Genomic DNA, 16696 nt, shown 5'->3' with positions numbered 1-16696 from the left:
AACATCAGGAAAATACTGAAAATGTCAGTTTCTTCCCCCCCCCCATTTCCATTTTTGAATTTTGTGTAAGTGAAATTCACAAAGCCAAAACCACATATATTTGGAAAATGTGTACAAGTGTGTTTTAACCAATTAAGAAAACATCTAACAAACATGATATGATAAAAACTGTAAGTACTTTAGGAGAAAAAATGTGTACTACACCATGTACAAATTTCCAAGCAAGCGGACATGGATCGGACAATAATGCTGATGGAATTATGAGAAAGACAAGAAAAATGAAAATGACAGATTTTCATATCCCTATTTCATTTTTCTCTCTAGGTGTCCCATTTCTTCCCCCCCCCCCCCCATCCTCCTATCCTTAACATTTATTAAAAATGTGCTGCTTCACAGCAAGGAAGGATATTGTAACATTTGTTTTCTAGTGAAGTAAGAGCATGTATATTACAAGAATTTTACTGCTTGATTCTATCTGACACATCCCTAAACACTGATTCAACCATTCCTGAAATTCATACCAAATAAACGTGAGCTGCCACATAATAGGGAAAGGTTTTGGGTACTATTGCTTCATCTCATGGTGGATCCCTGGTGCCTTATGGCCACCACTGTCAAGATCATGGAATGAGCTTCTCTTTATTCCCCCAAATCTATTCTTATGAGGCAGGGGCAACATAACCAGGATTTTTTTTTCAATTTCTTGAATCTCTCTTTTAGACAATATGCATTTTCCAGGAAAAGTTCTAAAGAACAAACTCTTGTTGTTGCTGTGCGTGTGTCTTCAAGTTGTTCTGACTTATAATAACCCTATGATGTTTTTGTTTTGCTGTTACTGGGTTGTTTTGTGTTGTTTTTCTTTAAGATTTGTTCAGAGGGCTTCTGTCATTGCCTTCCTATGAGGTTGAAAGAGAGAGTTACTTGCCCAAAGTCACTCAGTGGGTTTCCATGATGAGCAGGGGTTAATACTAGGATATCCAAGAGCCCCAGCCCAATACTCAAACCACTACATCACACTGGCTCACTACCCCACAATAGTTCCACATTATCACACACTACACTGATTCACTATCCTATACAAGCTCTGGTCAACAGCTAAATAAGTCAATCCTGGGTCGTTTTGTTGGTATGATAAACTAGTGTTTGTCTTAAACCAAGATTCCTGGTCTGTATTATTGAAAAATCTAGATTCACATAAAGCTAAACAGACTCTTAGTTAAGTCCATTTATTGGACATATAAGAAATGGAGAAGGGAGGACATGTGTCCAAAGTTTCACTCATGCACACAAAGTTATCCAAGGGGGGAGGCTGAGGTGGGGATTGGATTCCCCATCTGCAACCCTGTATGAGCCAGTTCACATCAGGAATGTAGTAACACACTCCTTTAATCATCTAATCCCTAACTAAAGTAACAGCTGGATTTTTTCAGGGACAGGTGTCACAGGAGCAAAAATGGATGCTCTTAGTGAAGAGCTTCCAGGAGATTATAGAGCTAATGATCAGAGATAACACCACTCTCAACTGGGGAAAACAGTTTTGTTGTTGAAGTTGTTGTGTGCCTCCAAGTCATTTTTGACTTACTGCAACACTAAAGAGAAACTTTAATAGGGTTTTCTTGGCAAGTTTCTTAAGAGGGGGGTTGCCATTGCCATCCTCTGAGGCTGAAAGAATACGACCTGCCCAAGGTCACCCAGTGGGTTTTTATGCTCAAGTGGGGACTGGTCTCCACGATCATAATCCAATGCTCAAACTACTACACCATGTACTCCAACCATGGGGGTAGAAGCTTCAGGAGATGTAGTTGGACCGTACACAAGCCAGACTGTGCCCATGGTTAGGAAATAATTCTCCCCACTGCAATAAACTATGATTTAACATATGTGCAAATGCAGACAAACCCTGAAAAAAAGATTTCAGCTTCTTAAGGATTTTTCATTTTTAGGCATTAGACCAGAGCAAGGATGGCAAAAACCTACAAAAGGGTAGCTATTATGTTTGCCATAGTAAAACCAACAAATAGCTCATTTGTTAAGGTGTTACAGGGCTATTTCTTGTTGCTAATGTTTTAAAAAAATGGCTCCATTCCTAGATGCAACACCAAAGGTTTGAGCCCTTGATGTTTTGCTTTTAAGCAATTCACTCTTTCAAATTATATTTCTATGCACAGTGGGGGCTATAATGCCTGTGACTGGACCAGGGTGGCAACTGGTCTTGATGAATTGCTCTGAGGTCAAACACACTAAGCTTGTATATTTAACAGGAGTCAAAGAGAATATGTAAAGCAATTTGTATACTAGAAAGCACTACAGAAATGAATCATAAGTCCAACCTGTATGCTTTTCATGGGGCTTAAGAGTCTGTCATGGCTTGCTGAATCATTGGGAAACCCATTTTGCTCCCCTTGAAATTACTGTATATGATTTGAGATTTAATCCATTTCTAAAGTCAAATAACACAAGCACAACAGTAATGGATTCTTCTTATTTCATGTATATTCATAACTGAACAGTGTTTACCTAGCACTGCTTTAGTGCTTTCTGTATTCAAAGTGCTTCACATACATTATTGGGGTGGGTAGGGGTGATGGGCCAAAAAAACTTAATCTACCCTGCAGACAATCAGATTCTGCTCCGCCATAGGCTGCAGGCCCCCTTAAAAAGAAGAAGAAAGTAGGAGGAACAAAACAAGATTCCTGAAATAGTCAGAACAGATCCACCTGGTACTTTGGGCAGGAATCAAAGACCATCACCACGCTCCTACACCCTTAGTGTAGAGGCATTTCAGCCTTTCAGAATGGGGAAAACCCCTGGGAGCCCTTTCATACTACACAAATATAGTCCATTTTACTAAATCCTCGGATTTCCAATTTAAGGAAGGCTATTTAGGGCCCAAACAGACAGGCCAATAAAGCTGCTTCAGGGCACATTGGAGGTATGCTGTTTAAATGACACCCGCATCTTAAGAAGCTGGAAGTTGCGCCAAAGCTGCACTCCAGTCCTTAGGCCTCTTAGGACGCATGCATCATTTAAACAGCATACCTCCAAAGTGACCTGAAGCAGCTTTATTTTGGCCTGTCTGTTCGGGCCCTTAGATAGGGAGTTCTAGTGCCTCGCCAAACTAAAAAACCTAGACTTCTATAGAATGCAGTTGCGGCTGTTAAAGTGGAATTAGTATTTATTTATTTAATTTATTTCCTGTCTTTCTCCAACTAAGACAGTTCACAATCTGAGTTAAAGCAAAATACAGTTTTTAAAATGGCTAGTAAAAAAGCATAAAAAACAATTAAACAATCATATTGATAGGATTTAAAGTTTTTAAATGGCACGTATAACATATTATAGTCAGCCCTCCATATACACAGATTTTTTATCCACGGATTCAAGCATCCATGGCTTGAAAACATTCAAAAAAATATAAATTTCAAAAGCCAAACCTTGATTTTGTCATTTGCTATAAGGGACACTACTTTACTGCACCACTGCATGTAATGGGACTTGAACGTCCACAGATTTTAGTATCCACAGGGGGGTCCAGGAACCAAGCCACAGAGGATACCAAGGGTTCACTGCAGTAATTATAAAAGTACAGTGTGTCCCATTGAATAGTCCTTTTGCAACAGGTAAAACTCAAGGCCTGTGTACAACACAGAAAGGCCAGCACCTGCCAGGAGAAGAGAGCAGAGAAGGAGCCAAGCTAGCTTCCCAGGAAAGGGAATTCCACAATATGGGAATAGGCACCAAGAAGGCTCTTTCCCATGCCCTCACCACCTGTCCCTGTCATGGTGGTGGGATTGAAAGAAAAACCCTTCTTCGAGGACCTTAAAACTCAGCGAGGTTCATATTGGGGGCAGGTCTTTCAGACAGTCTGGACCTAAGCCATGTAGGACTCATAACCAGCACTCTGAACTATGCCCAGAAACAAACTGATAGCCAGTGAAGCTGTTTCCTGTTACATGTTGTACGTTCCCTGTGAAATTCTAGTGCTATGACTGTGAAAGGGTCTCTGAATAAACAGAGAAGCCAACAACAACAATCTCCAGGGCCAGAGGTAGTGTCAGGCTGTGAAGGTCTGCTATAAAGGTAATTCAGTATTATCATGTGCTATTATCACTGCAGATGGGAGCATACCTCTAGCCACCTACTGAATTATGACAGAGGGGAGGTTTGAACTAGGCATTTGCTTATCCATAGCTCAGCCTTTTGGGCACCATGCTATACCAGTTCTCTAGCTGGGCAGTATTTTCTATTGTTTCACATTCTCACGATTCGCACACGGCCAGGATTATTTCTGTTTAATGGATGGGGAACTAAGAATGTGAAATAGTGACTTGCCCAAGAGTATGCAGCGAACAAGAATCTGACTCAAGATTTCTCAAGAGACTCTGTATCACATTGGCTTTCGGCCAACCATGTGCGGATTTGTAGAAGCATTTTCTCCAGCCCCAGTCAGCACAGCTTGAGGTTGCCAATGGATTCTGCACTAGGCTTACGAAGGGTTCAATACAAGGCTGGATCATGACAAAACATGTTTCAATTAACCAATTTTCTAAAGTGTGCAGGGGGCCAAAATGCCATGCACTCAATGAATCAGCTGGAAAACTGGAGAAGAAAGCCACTGAGAAGAAACGTTGCAGTGTGTCTTCAGAATATTCTGAACACAATATTCATGTGAATCATCCCTGGTCCAAAGGCAGATAAAGTCATGCTTAAGTCCCACAGAAGCAAATGAGATCAGCAGTTAACTGTGGTCTTAAATCCCAGAGATTTAAACATGCTTATGCACACCTAGCTTCTTCTGGACTGTGCCTCATCATTGCAGCAGTAATAAATGGAGGATTGTATACAATTGGTGTCATATTGCTGGCAGAATGCTCTTCCATTTAGTGGAGCCTTCCATGAGAAGAACCGAGAGTGATTTTCAATCATCTCCCTCCTCACTGCATGTGGTCTGAAGGCTCCTCACACCTTCCACAGCATATCTAGGGTGGAATGGGGGGGGGTTAATTGAAAGAATCACTCTCTCCCTCCACCAAAACTGCTTCCTTCATCGTTCTACCAAAAAAACTCTCCTAGATCAAAGACGCTTCCAGAGGAGAGACATATAACCCTGATTTAAATCCAAACTTAAACTGAAATCTTCTCAATTGGATTACCATACAAATACAGAGAAAGCCCCATCCTAATTAAACAAGTGCCTAGTACCCTTTTTTCCCCATAGCTTTGAAAAGTTACTTTTTTGGAGTACAATTCCTGGTAATCTTGAGCCAACCAGACTCCCCCAGCCATTACAGCTGTCATGCTGGAGTACAAAAAATAGCTGTTCCAAGCTCTGTTTTCAAACATGTCTGAAGTTTTAAAGAAACTGATGTTTTTAAAAGATGTTTCCAGGTATTCTACTGGAATAATTTCAGAGCTTATTTGCACAACATGCAAGAGGAAAACCCTAAATTTTGAAATACCATGGAATCCAGTATTAGAGGGGACTGGAAGAATCTTGAAACTGAAAGCTACTTACATCTCCCACAGGACTTTTCAAAAGTGGACTTTTAATAATTTGCTATGTTGGTCATATTTGTTTTTCTTTTTAATTAACATGCTTTTAACTGCTTTTAATTCTTTTGATAGTTTTATTATATTTTTACTTTTGTATGATTAGCACTTTTAGCTGTATTTGTTTTAACTTCTGTAAACTGCCATGAACCCCAGGTCTGGGTGAAAAGGAGGACACGTGTGCGTGTTTGTCTGTGTGTATACTCCCACCAACAATTTTTATACAACTCCTCCAAAATACATTAACTTCACAACAGAAATGAAGCAGTTCCTAGCTAGGTCCATGAAAGGAGACACCTTTCACATCTCATTCACATTCACACACAAGCACTAATGCCCTATGTTTCTGAATTACTCACTTAGCAGCTAAATCCAAGGGGAAAGGGGTACAGGATATGCAGAGCAGCTGCACCATGTGTAAACTTGAGACATACCATATATATATGGAGACAGAAAGGTTTCTGACATAAGAACACTGGTCAGGGTGAGACACCTGCTCTCAAAGAGATTCCTTATGAACCCTGCATGACAGTACAATTCCTAACAAAGAAAGCAGCACTGGATTTAACAACTGGGCACTGATCATTTAGATTTAGAGCATATTAGTGAATCTAGGTATCAAAACACTGTCTTCCTTTTCCTAAATGGCCCACAGAACACTCCCAAGAAAATGACCAGATTTTCAAAAAATATTGAAAAAATTAAGAAAAAAAATTGAGGTTCAGATCATAGTTTAGAAAAAAAATATTTCTGTGGAGTGTAAATCTCTCATTCTACATTTGGGGGATTCTGGGAGTTATGTGACTCTGTTTCAGATTGTTTCACAATTTTCAGCCTTTACCATTTACAACCTGCTAGAGAAGCAATGTATCTTGTGTTAATACCAAGCAAGACTCAGCCAGTGTGGTGTATTGGTTTAAATGTTGGACTCAAACCCTGCAAGGGCAGGGTTTAAATCCCCACTCAGCCACAGAAACCTATTTGGGCAAATCACACTCTTTTAAGCCTTAGAAAAAGACAACAGAAAATCTCTGAAGATATCCTGCCTAGGAAACCCTAGGATTGTTGTTGTGTACTTTAATGTCATTTTTGACTCAGCTACCCTAAGGTGAACCTATTATGGAGTTTTCTTGGCAAACTTTGTTCAGAGGGGGTTTGCCTTTGCCTTCCTCTGAGACTGAGAGAGTGTGATTTCTCCGAGGTCACCCAGCGAGTTTCCATGGCTGAGCGGGGCTTCAAACCTTGCTCTTCAAAGTCGTAATGTACAGTAAGGCTCAAACAATTACATCATGCCGGCTCCCGCTACAGAGTAACCATAGCTCAGAACTAGCAAAAGACAACAACAACGGGTATTACCATTCAAGACCATAGATGCCACATTGAACATGCAAATCAAGAAGAAAAATCTAAATACCCATTCCCAAAACGTCCTCAAATATACTGAAAAATGCAAATTATACCTGGATAAAAATTCTAAGTATTTCCCCAAGCTACAAATCCCAGGAATCCACAAGATGGATCCATGGCAGTTAAAGTGACATCAGACTGTTATAACTGTGTAGTGTTGACACACTCTGGAATACAAGATGTTGCATCCATGGAAGAAAGTTAAGTTTTTCTTCTCCAGATGAAAGAAGCAGAACTGCTAAACCCAGGCATCCAAGAGATCCTTCAAGCTTTAGCCAAGGCTGTAAAATTTTGTTGTGCTTTTTTCGAATGGTTGATTTCCCCCATGCCATGTGAGACAGCTTCTGAAACTCCTCACTTTCAAAAGTGACTAAATGTGCAGTGAGTGGGATAGGTCTTTCAGAATTCTGAAACCAGATTTTCCCTTCGTTGCATTACTCTTTCTCTGCTACAGAGTTCTGGCACTACAATTCAAGGGAGTGGACTAGAATTCTCCACAACTGTGTACCATAGACACCCTCTGGCATACAAGATGTCACATCCTCGCTAGAATTCTGTACAAGAGAATTTCTAAGTACCTCACCATCACCTAACTACGGTTCACAGGATTCCATAGATGTAGCCATAGCAGTTAAATGCTATCATCCTGCTATAACTGTGTGGTTACACTGCTAAATATCATTGGCAGCTAGTTGTAAACTTCACTGATAATGTACAAACAAGGCAAGAAAGCCTTGCTTAATATTTGGCATTAACCTAGAGATATATTACAAGTAAGTTGCCTAAATAACCTAAAGGCACCAGGTATCATCTGATCTTGGAAGTAAAGCAGAGTCAGCTCTGGTTACTACTTGGATAGGAGACTGACAACCAATACCAGGTACTGTAGGTCATATTTTAGAGGAAGGAACTGGTAGAACCACTTGAGTATTCCTCACCTAAGAAACTATTAAATTCACGGGAATGCCATAAGGCAACATGTGATTTGAAGGCATACACACTACAAGTAAGGGTTAATTCCAGTGGTTGTCCAACAGAATGAATTTAATGAATGGAATAAGAATATATTAGCATAAAATAAGAAGTTCTACTGGATCTACTCTAGATAGAACTAACCTCAGATCTAGCCCAGAGGGACTATTTTCTTTCCCTAAATTTTAGGTTCATGTTTCTTAAAAGAATAATAATTTTCCCACTTTTGTTAGTTCTTTTTAGGAGAGTATTTCTACAGTCATTTATTAGCAGTTTTTAGGACAGACTTTCTACAGCTGAGAACAAGTCTAAGACCACCATAACTCCTGAACATCAACTCCCCAAAATCCTAACCAGCACAACCTATGGCACTGTGGAATATGTGGTCCAAAACATCAGAAAGGTGAATGGACTTCCCCAGAGGTGATGTATTAGAATCATCATACCATCCCTTGCGATGGTATTGATTCTCTTCTAGAACAAATGTTCTTCATTGGGTCACGGTTCATTACCCTTTCATGAAATGGTAAAATCCCACCTCCATCATTAAATCCCTCTGACTTTAGAAAAAACAAAACAAAACAAGCATCATCGAATAAAAGTTTAAAAGACTTGGAATATAATCCTATGCACATTAAATCAGAAGCAAATTCCACTATGTTTGGCAGTCTTTCCTTGCAGATAAGCATGCAGACAGTAAATGCTTTAGAAGCATTTCATGGCATCACCAAGGGAAATAGATTCCATTCATAAAGTCAGGAAGAACCTCAGGAGGCTAGTTATTAACTACTTATAGCACCTTCTATAAAAGAGCTATAGGTCCATTCTCTTTCCCTTTGTGTGTGTCTTTTAAATGCTTGTAATTTCAAATTATGAAATTGTGTCATTTTCAAGTGTCTTTCTTGTTTTCCAAACTTCACAAAATGCTTCCTAGTACAGGTCTAGAAAACATCAATGTTTCTAAGGTAGTTTGAGAGAAATTGGAACCTTTATCTCTCTTTTTCTTTTTAAGGAACAGAAGAACAGACCTTGTAAATTTGTTTCCCTACCAAGCCAAAGCAAACATCAGCGGTGCTTCTTCATTCTCCAAACACTTTTCTTTTTAGCAGCAAACAAATTTTCTTTATCTTTTACCAAAGGAAAAGAAACTGAAAGATCTACACTGCATGCAACTGCCCATTTTCTTTCATTCCTTTGTCAGATTTTGCTGATAAGAACTGAACAGGTGCTTGGAACTGAAATTCAAGCTTCCTCCCCATGCTGATTTACTTGGGAGTAAGCCCCATTGACCCTACTGGAACTTATCTTTCAGCAGCACTACACCTCACATGTCTCACATTTTTTACTAGAAATCTGTATCTCTCACTTATTTGGTTTTGTCCAAAGGGGCTATTTCCACATTGAAAGTGACTATGCTTTTCCCAGTTCATGATGCTGCAGATGCACAACTACATCCAGCACTGAGATAAGACATGCAAAACATGTTACCCCATGAAACTCTCCATGTTGAAATCTAGCAATTATATTTCTACACTAAACACTTGGTTTCTGGAAAACCTTTGATTCCTTCACACCCATTATTTCCATGTTTGCTGTTGCTAATTGTGTATTTCAAAGTTTATCATGAACACTTTCTTTTATGCACACCTATGTGTCCAAAACCCTCTGCTGCCTCTGTGGTCCCTAGGCTAGACACTAATCAATACTGCAAAAATTCTTGTACTCAGTACATATTTCCTGCCTTTACTGACTCAAATAATGGCTGCTTCTACTGAACCTACTGTCATAGCCTAAGCCAGTTCAGAGGACAAAACATTTGCTGTCTGCACAAACAAAATGAAGCAATAGCAAACAAGTAAATCCACCAATAGATGCTTTTAATATGATTCAAGCACAAGTGTAATGTTAATTCTTGTTGGAAAATGGACAATAGTCTAAAAAATTCGAGCTTCTTTTAATCTTTGGGCTACAATCCAAGGCATATTTACCAAAGAGTAAGTCTCACTGAGCCCAATGGGATTTATCTCTAAGTAGGGCAAGTCATATGCTCTCAGCCTCAGGGGAAGGCAATGGCAAACCTCCTCTGCACAAATCTTGCCAGGAAAACCCCAAGATAGGTCTGCCTTAAGGTCACCATAAGTCAAAATGACTTGAAGGCACACAACAAACAAACAAAAAAGATATATAAAGAAGAGCCAGTGTGGGGTAATGGTTTGAACACCAGACTACAACTCTGGGGATCAGGGTTCGATTCCCCGCTGGAGCATAAAAAACCCACTTGGTGACACTAAACAAGTAACACTCTCTCAGCCTCAGAGGGTAGTAATAGCAATTCCCCTCTGAATAAATCTGTCAAGAAAACCCTATGATAGGCTCACCTTAGGGTCACCATAAGTCAAAAATGACTTGGAGGAACACAACAACAAAGATATATACAGAGCTGCCCTAATACCTCACAGGCACATTCAGAGAGATGTAGAAGACTACACACACAATACCGGATTTCACATTGAACATTTCTGCTATACAAAGAATTAAGATACAAGGCATGTACTAACTAGTGTACTGTCAATTTAAGACATTTGGATCAAATGTTATGATAAATCTACTGAAATATTGTGATCAAACGGAAAATAAAAGGAAGTTCACATAATTAATGTGTACTATTTATGTCCATGTTAAAGCTTTGAAATATACCTGTTGATAATTTGTCTTAAATTTGTATGAATTTTTAGCAACTGAGACATAATCACTTTTTCCCCACTTACTAAAGTTTCGTTCTCTCTAGGCTAGTCACTTCCAGTCTTCATATTTGGAATGTTTGCTTGATGGATTCACTTAATTTCCCCTCCTCTTGTTTTCATCCATTCCTTCTCTTCCCCCACACCACTATCCTATCCACTTCAATCTTTTCAATCTCAGACAACCCCACCCCTAACCTCCAAACATTTCTTAACATTCTTGAGTTCTTAAAACATCTTCCAGGTTGTTTTAATTAACCCTTTCCATCACCAACAGGAATTTGCTGACTGTTTAAGGAATAAAATGGCAAAAATTTCCGTAAGTCCTTTTTTCAATAAACTGTATAACTAAAAACACACACCAAACACACAAGGTCATCTCTTCTCCTTCCTTCTCCCCCCAAATCTGTATACATTCTTGTATTGCAAGTTAGAGCACCCTTGTAAGTTCCCTTCCAGCCAATGGAACTTTTTGAAAGTGCATTAAGATGGCAATGGAAACACTCCAGTCCCCCAAAGCATTATAAACACCATGCTAAGCTGTAAGTTGTGTGTTTCATGCAATACATTTTTTAAAGCAGGAAACCCAACATTCACTTATCCATGTGTAGGTCTCATCTATTTAAAAAAGGATAACCCTGGGTCTGTGATTTTGACCCTTATTTGCTGAGTTGAAAATCTTTAATATAGCAGTCTACAATAGCAAATTCATTAAAACTGATTTAAAATAATAGTTGAAATAATTCACAATGCAGATGAAAATAAACCTTTTAGACATATTTAATTCTTGTACAGCTCACTAGTATGTTCTGCATCTGCTTTAATCATTATTTAAGATAGTCAGGTAGCACATGTCATGTCAGTGTCACCAGAGTTTATTTGTGAACCCTAGAAAATCATGTTGTTGAGTAAGTATGGGCATTTGGGGCATTTTCTAATTAATAAGTGTCAACCCAAAAGCCAAAGTGGTGGGGTTTTTTTAACGAAATAAACTGTATGATTTGATATTACATTATTTTAATCCCTGAGAGCACACAGATTAAAAACAAGTCCCCATTTTCCTAAAGTTTATTTAAAGTCTTTAAGTTAAAAGGTGACAATCTTTACAAACCTGGGAGATGCTACACAATTCTCACAACCCACTAGTTATGAAGACTATGCTGATCATATTTAATTGGCTAGTTTCTACTTTGGATATCACCCCAAACAGGAAAATCAAGTCCCAAGACAAGAATACACAAACATATACACAGCCTATAAAATCCAATTTTACTGATTATTATTATTTTTTATCAATGGGAAATTGATCTACCATGAAAAACAAGCCACTCTTACTTGTTCTAACAACTTGCCAGAACCTTTGGACATTTCCCCTTTTACTGCCACAAGAAAGAAATGCAAATTTTGTTTAGGGAAGCCAAGAAAGAAGCACTATCACACATCCTGAGCAAAAGTTAAAAATGAATCATCAGTTAATCTATAAGTAAAATCTTGGGGTGAATTAAATGACATCAAATCTACTCCTTTAAGGAATATTTGGAAAACTCAGATATGGCACTGTGACTTATTAAGAATATATGTTTTGTTTTGTTTGTTTGTTTTTAAATCCATGGGGATGAAAGCACACAATACCAAATAATTAAAGGTCTGGAAACTTGTTTGATTTCTCCAAAAAGGGGGGAGGGAAATCTCACTCAGATTTACAAGCAGGTTAAATCCTTTTAGTTATACATCCTTAACTAACTACATAGTCTGCAATGAATTACATTACAACATTCTTCCAGTGATTAATATGTATGTGAGAGGGTTTTTTAACCATTACTTAAAGTCTAAGGAGAAATAGAATTCAGTAATCTCTCAGACCACCCATATTCTGCACAAATGATGTTTAAAAGCAACAGTAAAGAAAAAACAAGAGTAGTCAAGTTCTCTTTCTCCTCCCCCTAAGCAGCCACCAATCCCCCACCCCCCAATATTTATCATGCTTTGTTTCATTCTAAAATTGCCTTCCCAATAACATTTCTCCCAATTGCCATGTAAAACCATGGCTAACTTATGTACCATGCTATGAAGGCTGTTACAAGCACTATTGATCACTCATTACAGAAAACCATGCCTGTTGGTACAATAAAATAAATTAATCAAATAGATTTTGGGACACTTCCAATTCACAGAGGGAGCTGCAGAAAGCCATTCATAAAAACAACCCTCCTCCATCAGCACATACTGATACAAAGTTTAAAAGTCCAAGAAAATTGTTTAAGAAGAAAGAGAAGGAAGTTGTGATGTCAATCACATAAAAATAAGATATTGAGCGATAGGCATTGGCATCTGGTTTCACTCCACCCCCCTTTGCTTCTATTTTTGAAACTCAGGCTTGGAAAATGTGTGTTCACACTGAATTCTGGTTTTTAAAAAGTGCACTGTGAATGTTGTGTTTGCTTTCTAGATTTCATACAAATGAGGAATAGCTGATAAATGTTTCTAAAAGATGGGTCTCTTTACTATAGTATTCCCTCCCAAAGGTACCAAAATAAATCTAGACAAAAATTAAAATTATAACATCATTTTAAAGACATAGTCAATGAAACAGATCTTCATAAAAGCACAGTTTTAGAATAAACACAGAAATAACTGTAAAGACCATACATTATTTTCCTTCCAGGAAACTGGGTTAGTAACTTTTGTTGCCTGCTTAACTTTAGGAAGAAGATTAAAACAAAATACAGAAAATCTGGCTTCAAAAAAAATCACACCATATTGTCAAATGAAGACTTACTTAGACAGTAAATGACAATGCAATTTAAACAATAAGACTCCACTTTTCAAATCACTGAATACACCCCTGTAAACGACTAGTCTTTTTTCTTTGGTATGTCAAAAGCAACTTAAAAGAATTTGAACTGAAAGAAAATGGACAAATCCACGAGAGTTACGCCCCTCAACAATTCCCTTCCAGAATGGAGAATGAAAATGTAATTACACCCTTCTGAAATTTGAGATTTACCCACCCAACTTTGGCATTTTAAACATACATTTTTTCTTCTTTTATTTTAGCTACTGACTTTCAATACTGACAAATTAAAGAAATTAAAAGACTGGATTACCTTTGCTTTTTAGGTACTGAGTGTTCAATCTCAAGATGTTTTCCATGTAGCTCCACTTTCCCTAAAAACACAAGTGTCTTTTTGAAAAAAAAAATGTGTAAAGGGAAATGTGGACACAACTTCCTATGCTGACCTCAAAGACTATCCCCACTCCTCAGTATTTCAATTCAGCTTTACATGGGAATTCAGGAGGATTTAATCAGTAACCACAAGGCCTGCTTTCCCTACCCCGTTTATTTATTCAAAACATAATTGAATTCCACACTGATGGGCCAAAGCAGGAATCAAACCAAGGGATGGGGGCTTTTCCAAGACCATACGTTTTGTCAAATTTGTTTATTTCAGATTAACATGGTAGAAGATCTGTTTCATCACAAAGGTGAAAGAAAAGAAGGGTGATGAGGCCTCTTCTGTGGATTCCACGCCAACTTGCTTGGCATTCAGAAGTATGTGCACACATTTTTTGAATAAGGTCTTCCATTGAGAAGAAAAGATTCTTAAACTTGTAAAGAAGATTCTGATGTGTTGGTTTGGAGTTTGAGGGGGTCCATGAGGTTTGTTCTCAGCAAAAAGTCACAACACCAGCCTTGCTGGCTAGTTTCCCCCCTGCTTCTCCCTCTCTCTTCTCAATCTCTTAGCAGCATGGCGACCTTGGCGCTTATACACACATCACATGCCACAGGAAAAACCTAGTTTAAAATCAAAATGGCCTAAGTCCATCAGCTCTCCTCCTTCCTGGCCATCTCCCTCTTTTCCAAGAGGCTCCCCTTCCATTCCCAAAGACCCATCCACTCCCAAAGGACAAAAAAAAATGGGCCATTTAAAAGAACGGGAAATCCCAAATGGCCTCCAAAGATGAACCACCGAGATTGGGAAAGGAGGGGGGGTCAAAGTCGATCACACAACCTGGGTTTAAGGGGATCAAGGCTCACTTTGATCTAGTTCATCTCCAGTTAAAGTAGAACTGGGGTCTTTTTTTGGTGTGGGGTCCAAAGGAGGAGATTTTCTAGGAGCCTCCTGCATGCATTTTGGTTCCTTTGCCTGGCACTGAAGAGACAAGGCCATTTATTTATATTTCAAAAAAGGGCCTTTTCTACAAAGTGTGGTGTGGTCCCAGAGTCACAATCCCATGAATGTGGAGCTGAGTCAGGTGGGGGGAATTAAAAGAATTAATGGTAGAAATTAAAAACTAATTTTACACCTTTGGAAATCCAATGGAAGTTGATGGGCGCTTCTAGGCCTTACAAGTTACAGTATTTATTCTGCCATGAAGACGCACAGAGAGACACAAACACGCCTTCCTTGGATTTTGGGTGCTGGGTCAGATAGTAATAACAATAATAATAAAAACTAGGATGGAGGGATTAAGTGAAAGTGTCAAACTCCCCAACAACACACAAAATCCACATTTTGGAAACAAAACGAAAGTGAAGTTTCATTGATGGTGCTGGAGAAGTAGAGAAAGAAAAGAGGAAAGAACAGGAGTGCAGGCAAAGTGTGTCTGAACCCTTCTTCCCACCCCATGCGGCCTCCTTTCCAGACACACACAAAGAATGAATTGCCACCATCTAAAGGTCCTAGTGGGTTCCTTTTGTTAATAGTGTATGGGGTTTTTTATATGGGAAGGGGTCTCCTTAATAGCGTATGGAGTTGTGGGGGAAGGGGTCTCCATATTGGAAAGGGTCTCCTTAATAGTGTGGGGGGAGGTTATATGGGAAAGGATCTCCTTTATAGTGTGGGGAGTTGTATGGGAAGGGGTCTCCATAATAGTGCATGGGGAGGTTGTATGGGAAAGGGTCTCCTTAATATTGTATGGGGGTTTTGTGTGGGAAAGGGTCTCCTTAATACTGTAGTGTATGGGGGATTGTGTAGGAAGTGGTCTCCTTAATAGTGCATGGGGGGGTTGTATGGGAAGTGCTTTCCTTGATAGGGTATTGGGGGTTTGTATAGGAAAGGGTCTCCTTAATAGTGTGGGGAAGAGGTTATATGGAGAAGTTACATAGGAAGAGGTCTCCATAACAGTGTGTGAGGGGGTCTTCTTAAAAGTGTGGGGAGAGGTTATATGGTGGGTTGTATGGGGAAATATCTCCTTATTAGTGTACAGGGAGGTTATATGGGAAGGGGTCTCCTTGATAGTGTATGGGGGTTTTGTATAGGAAGGGGTCTCCTTAATAGTGTATGAGGGGATCTCTTTAATAGTGTGGGGAGAGGTTATATGGGAAGATGTCTCCTTAATAGTGTTGGGGGATGTATGGGAAGGGGTCTCCTTAATAGTGTGTAGAGGGTTCCCCTTAAAACAACGATGGAACTAAACCCCACTTTTTGGAGGAGGAGGAAAGGGGGAAGAGAGAAAGGAGATCCCCAAAGAAGAGCCTTACCCGAAAAAGTTTCGATGGCTTTCATGGCCCATTGCTCATCAGGACAGTCGACAAAGGCGTAGCCAGATTTCACCAAGAACTGGCCGGAGAAGGAGATTTTGTGGTCGTTGAAGACTTTCTCCAAATCCGCTGGAGTCACGTTTTCGTTGAGGTTCCCGATGTAGAGCTTGTTCATGGCTGGTGATGATGCCTTTTGCACAAAATGTGGGGTAGGCCCAGAAAGGGAGGGAAGTCCCAGGAGGTGGGAGGGAAAAAGAAGGAAAGAAAGAAGAGGGGAGTAAAAGAGAGAGGAAAGGGGGAGGAATAGAATAATAAAATAATAGTAATAATAATAGTAATCTCAAGCCCGGTGGGTGGGAGGGAGGGGTGCCAAAGTTTGGACCCAGACCCTTCAAGCGAACAAACACACAACAAAATAAAGTTTTTGGTTTGGTTTTGGTGGCCCAGTTAAGTAGTATTTTGGGGGGAGAAGCCCCAGTTATTTTGGCGTGGGAGGAAAGGAAGATGGGGGACAACAGTAAGAAAGGAAAGAGGGGGGAGA

The 16696-nt window shown here is 39.4% G+C and overlaps 1 protein-coding gene across 8 annotated transcripts in view; it reads right to left on the bottom strand.

Moving 5' to 3' along the window:
- IGF2BP1 (insulin like growth factor 2 mRNA binding protein 1) overlaps positions 1–16696 on the bottom strand; it is a 124229-nt gene that overhangs the window by 102170 nt on the left and 5363 nt on the right. For 6 of the 8 annotated variants that reach the window (XR_006104597.1, XR_006104598.1, XM_042474540.1 and 3 more), the window contains exons 1-2: positions 16156–16458; positions 13778–13838 (exon numbers count right to left, since the gene is read on the bottom strand). Coding sequence is in view for 6 of the 8 variants with exons in the window: in XM_042474540.1 (XP_042330474.1) it covers positions 13778–13838; positions 16156–16330 (236 nt within the window). In the remaining 2 variants the exon portion in view is untranslated. Of the gene's footprint in view, positions 1–13777; positions 13839–16155; positions 16459–16696 lie in introns of those variants that run through there. The other 2 variants (XM_042474538.1, XM_042474539.1) reach the window with 1 other exon arrangement.

Source organism: Sceloporus undulatus, chromosome 6, assembly GCF_019175285.1.
Source record: "Sceloporus undulatus isolate JIND9_A2432 ecotype Alabama chromosome 6, SceUnd_v1.1, whole genome shotgun sequence".
In the NCBI taxonomy this organism is placed as follows: Eukaryota; Metazoa; Chordata; class Lepidosauria; order Squamata; family Phrynosomatidae; genus Sceloporus; species Sceloporus undulatus.
The sequence above is the reverse complement of the archived record's forward strand: the minus strand, read 5'-3'. Positions and strand labels throughout refer to the sequence as shown.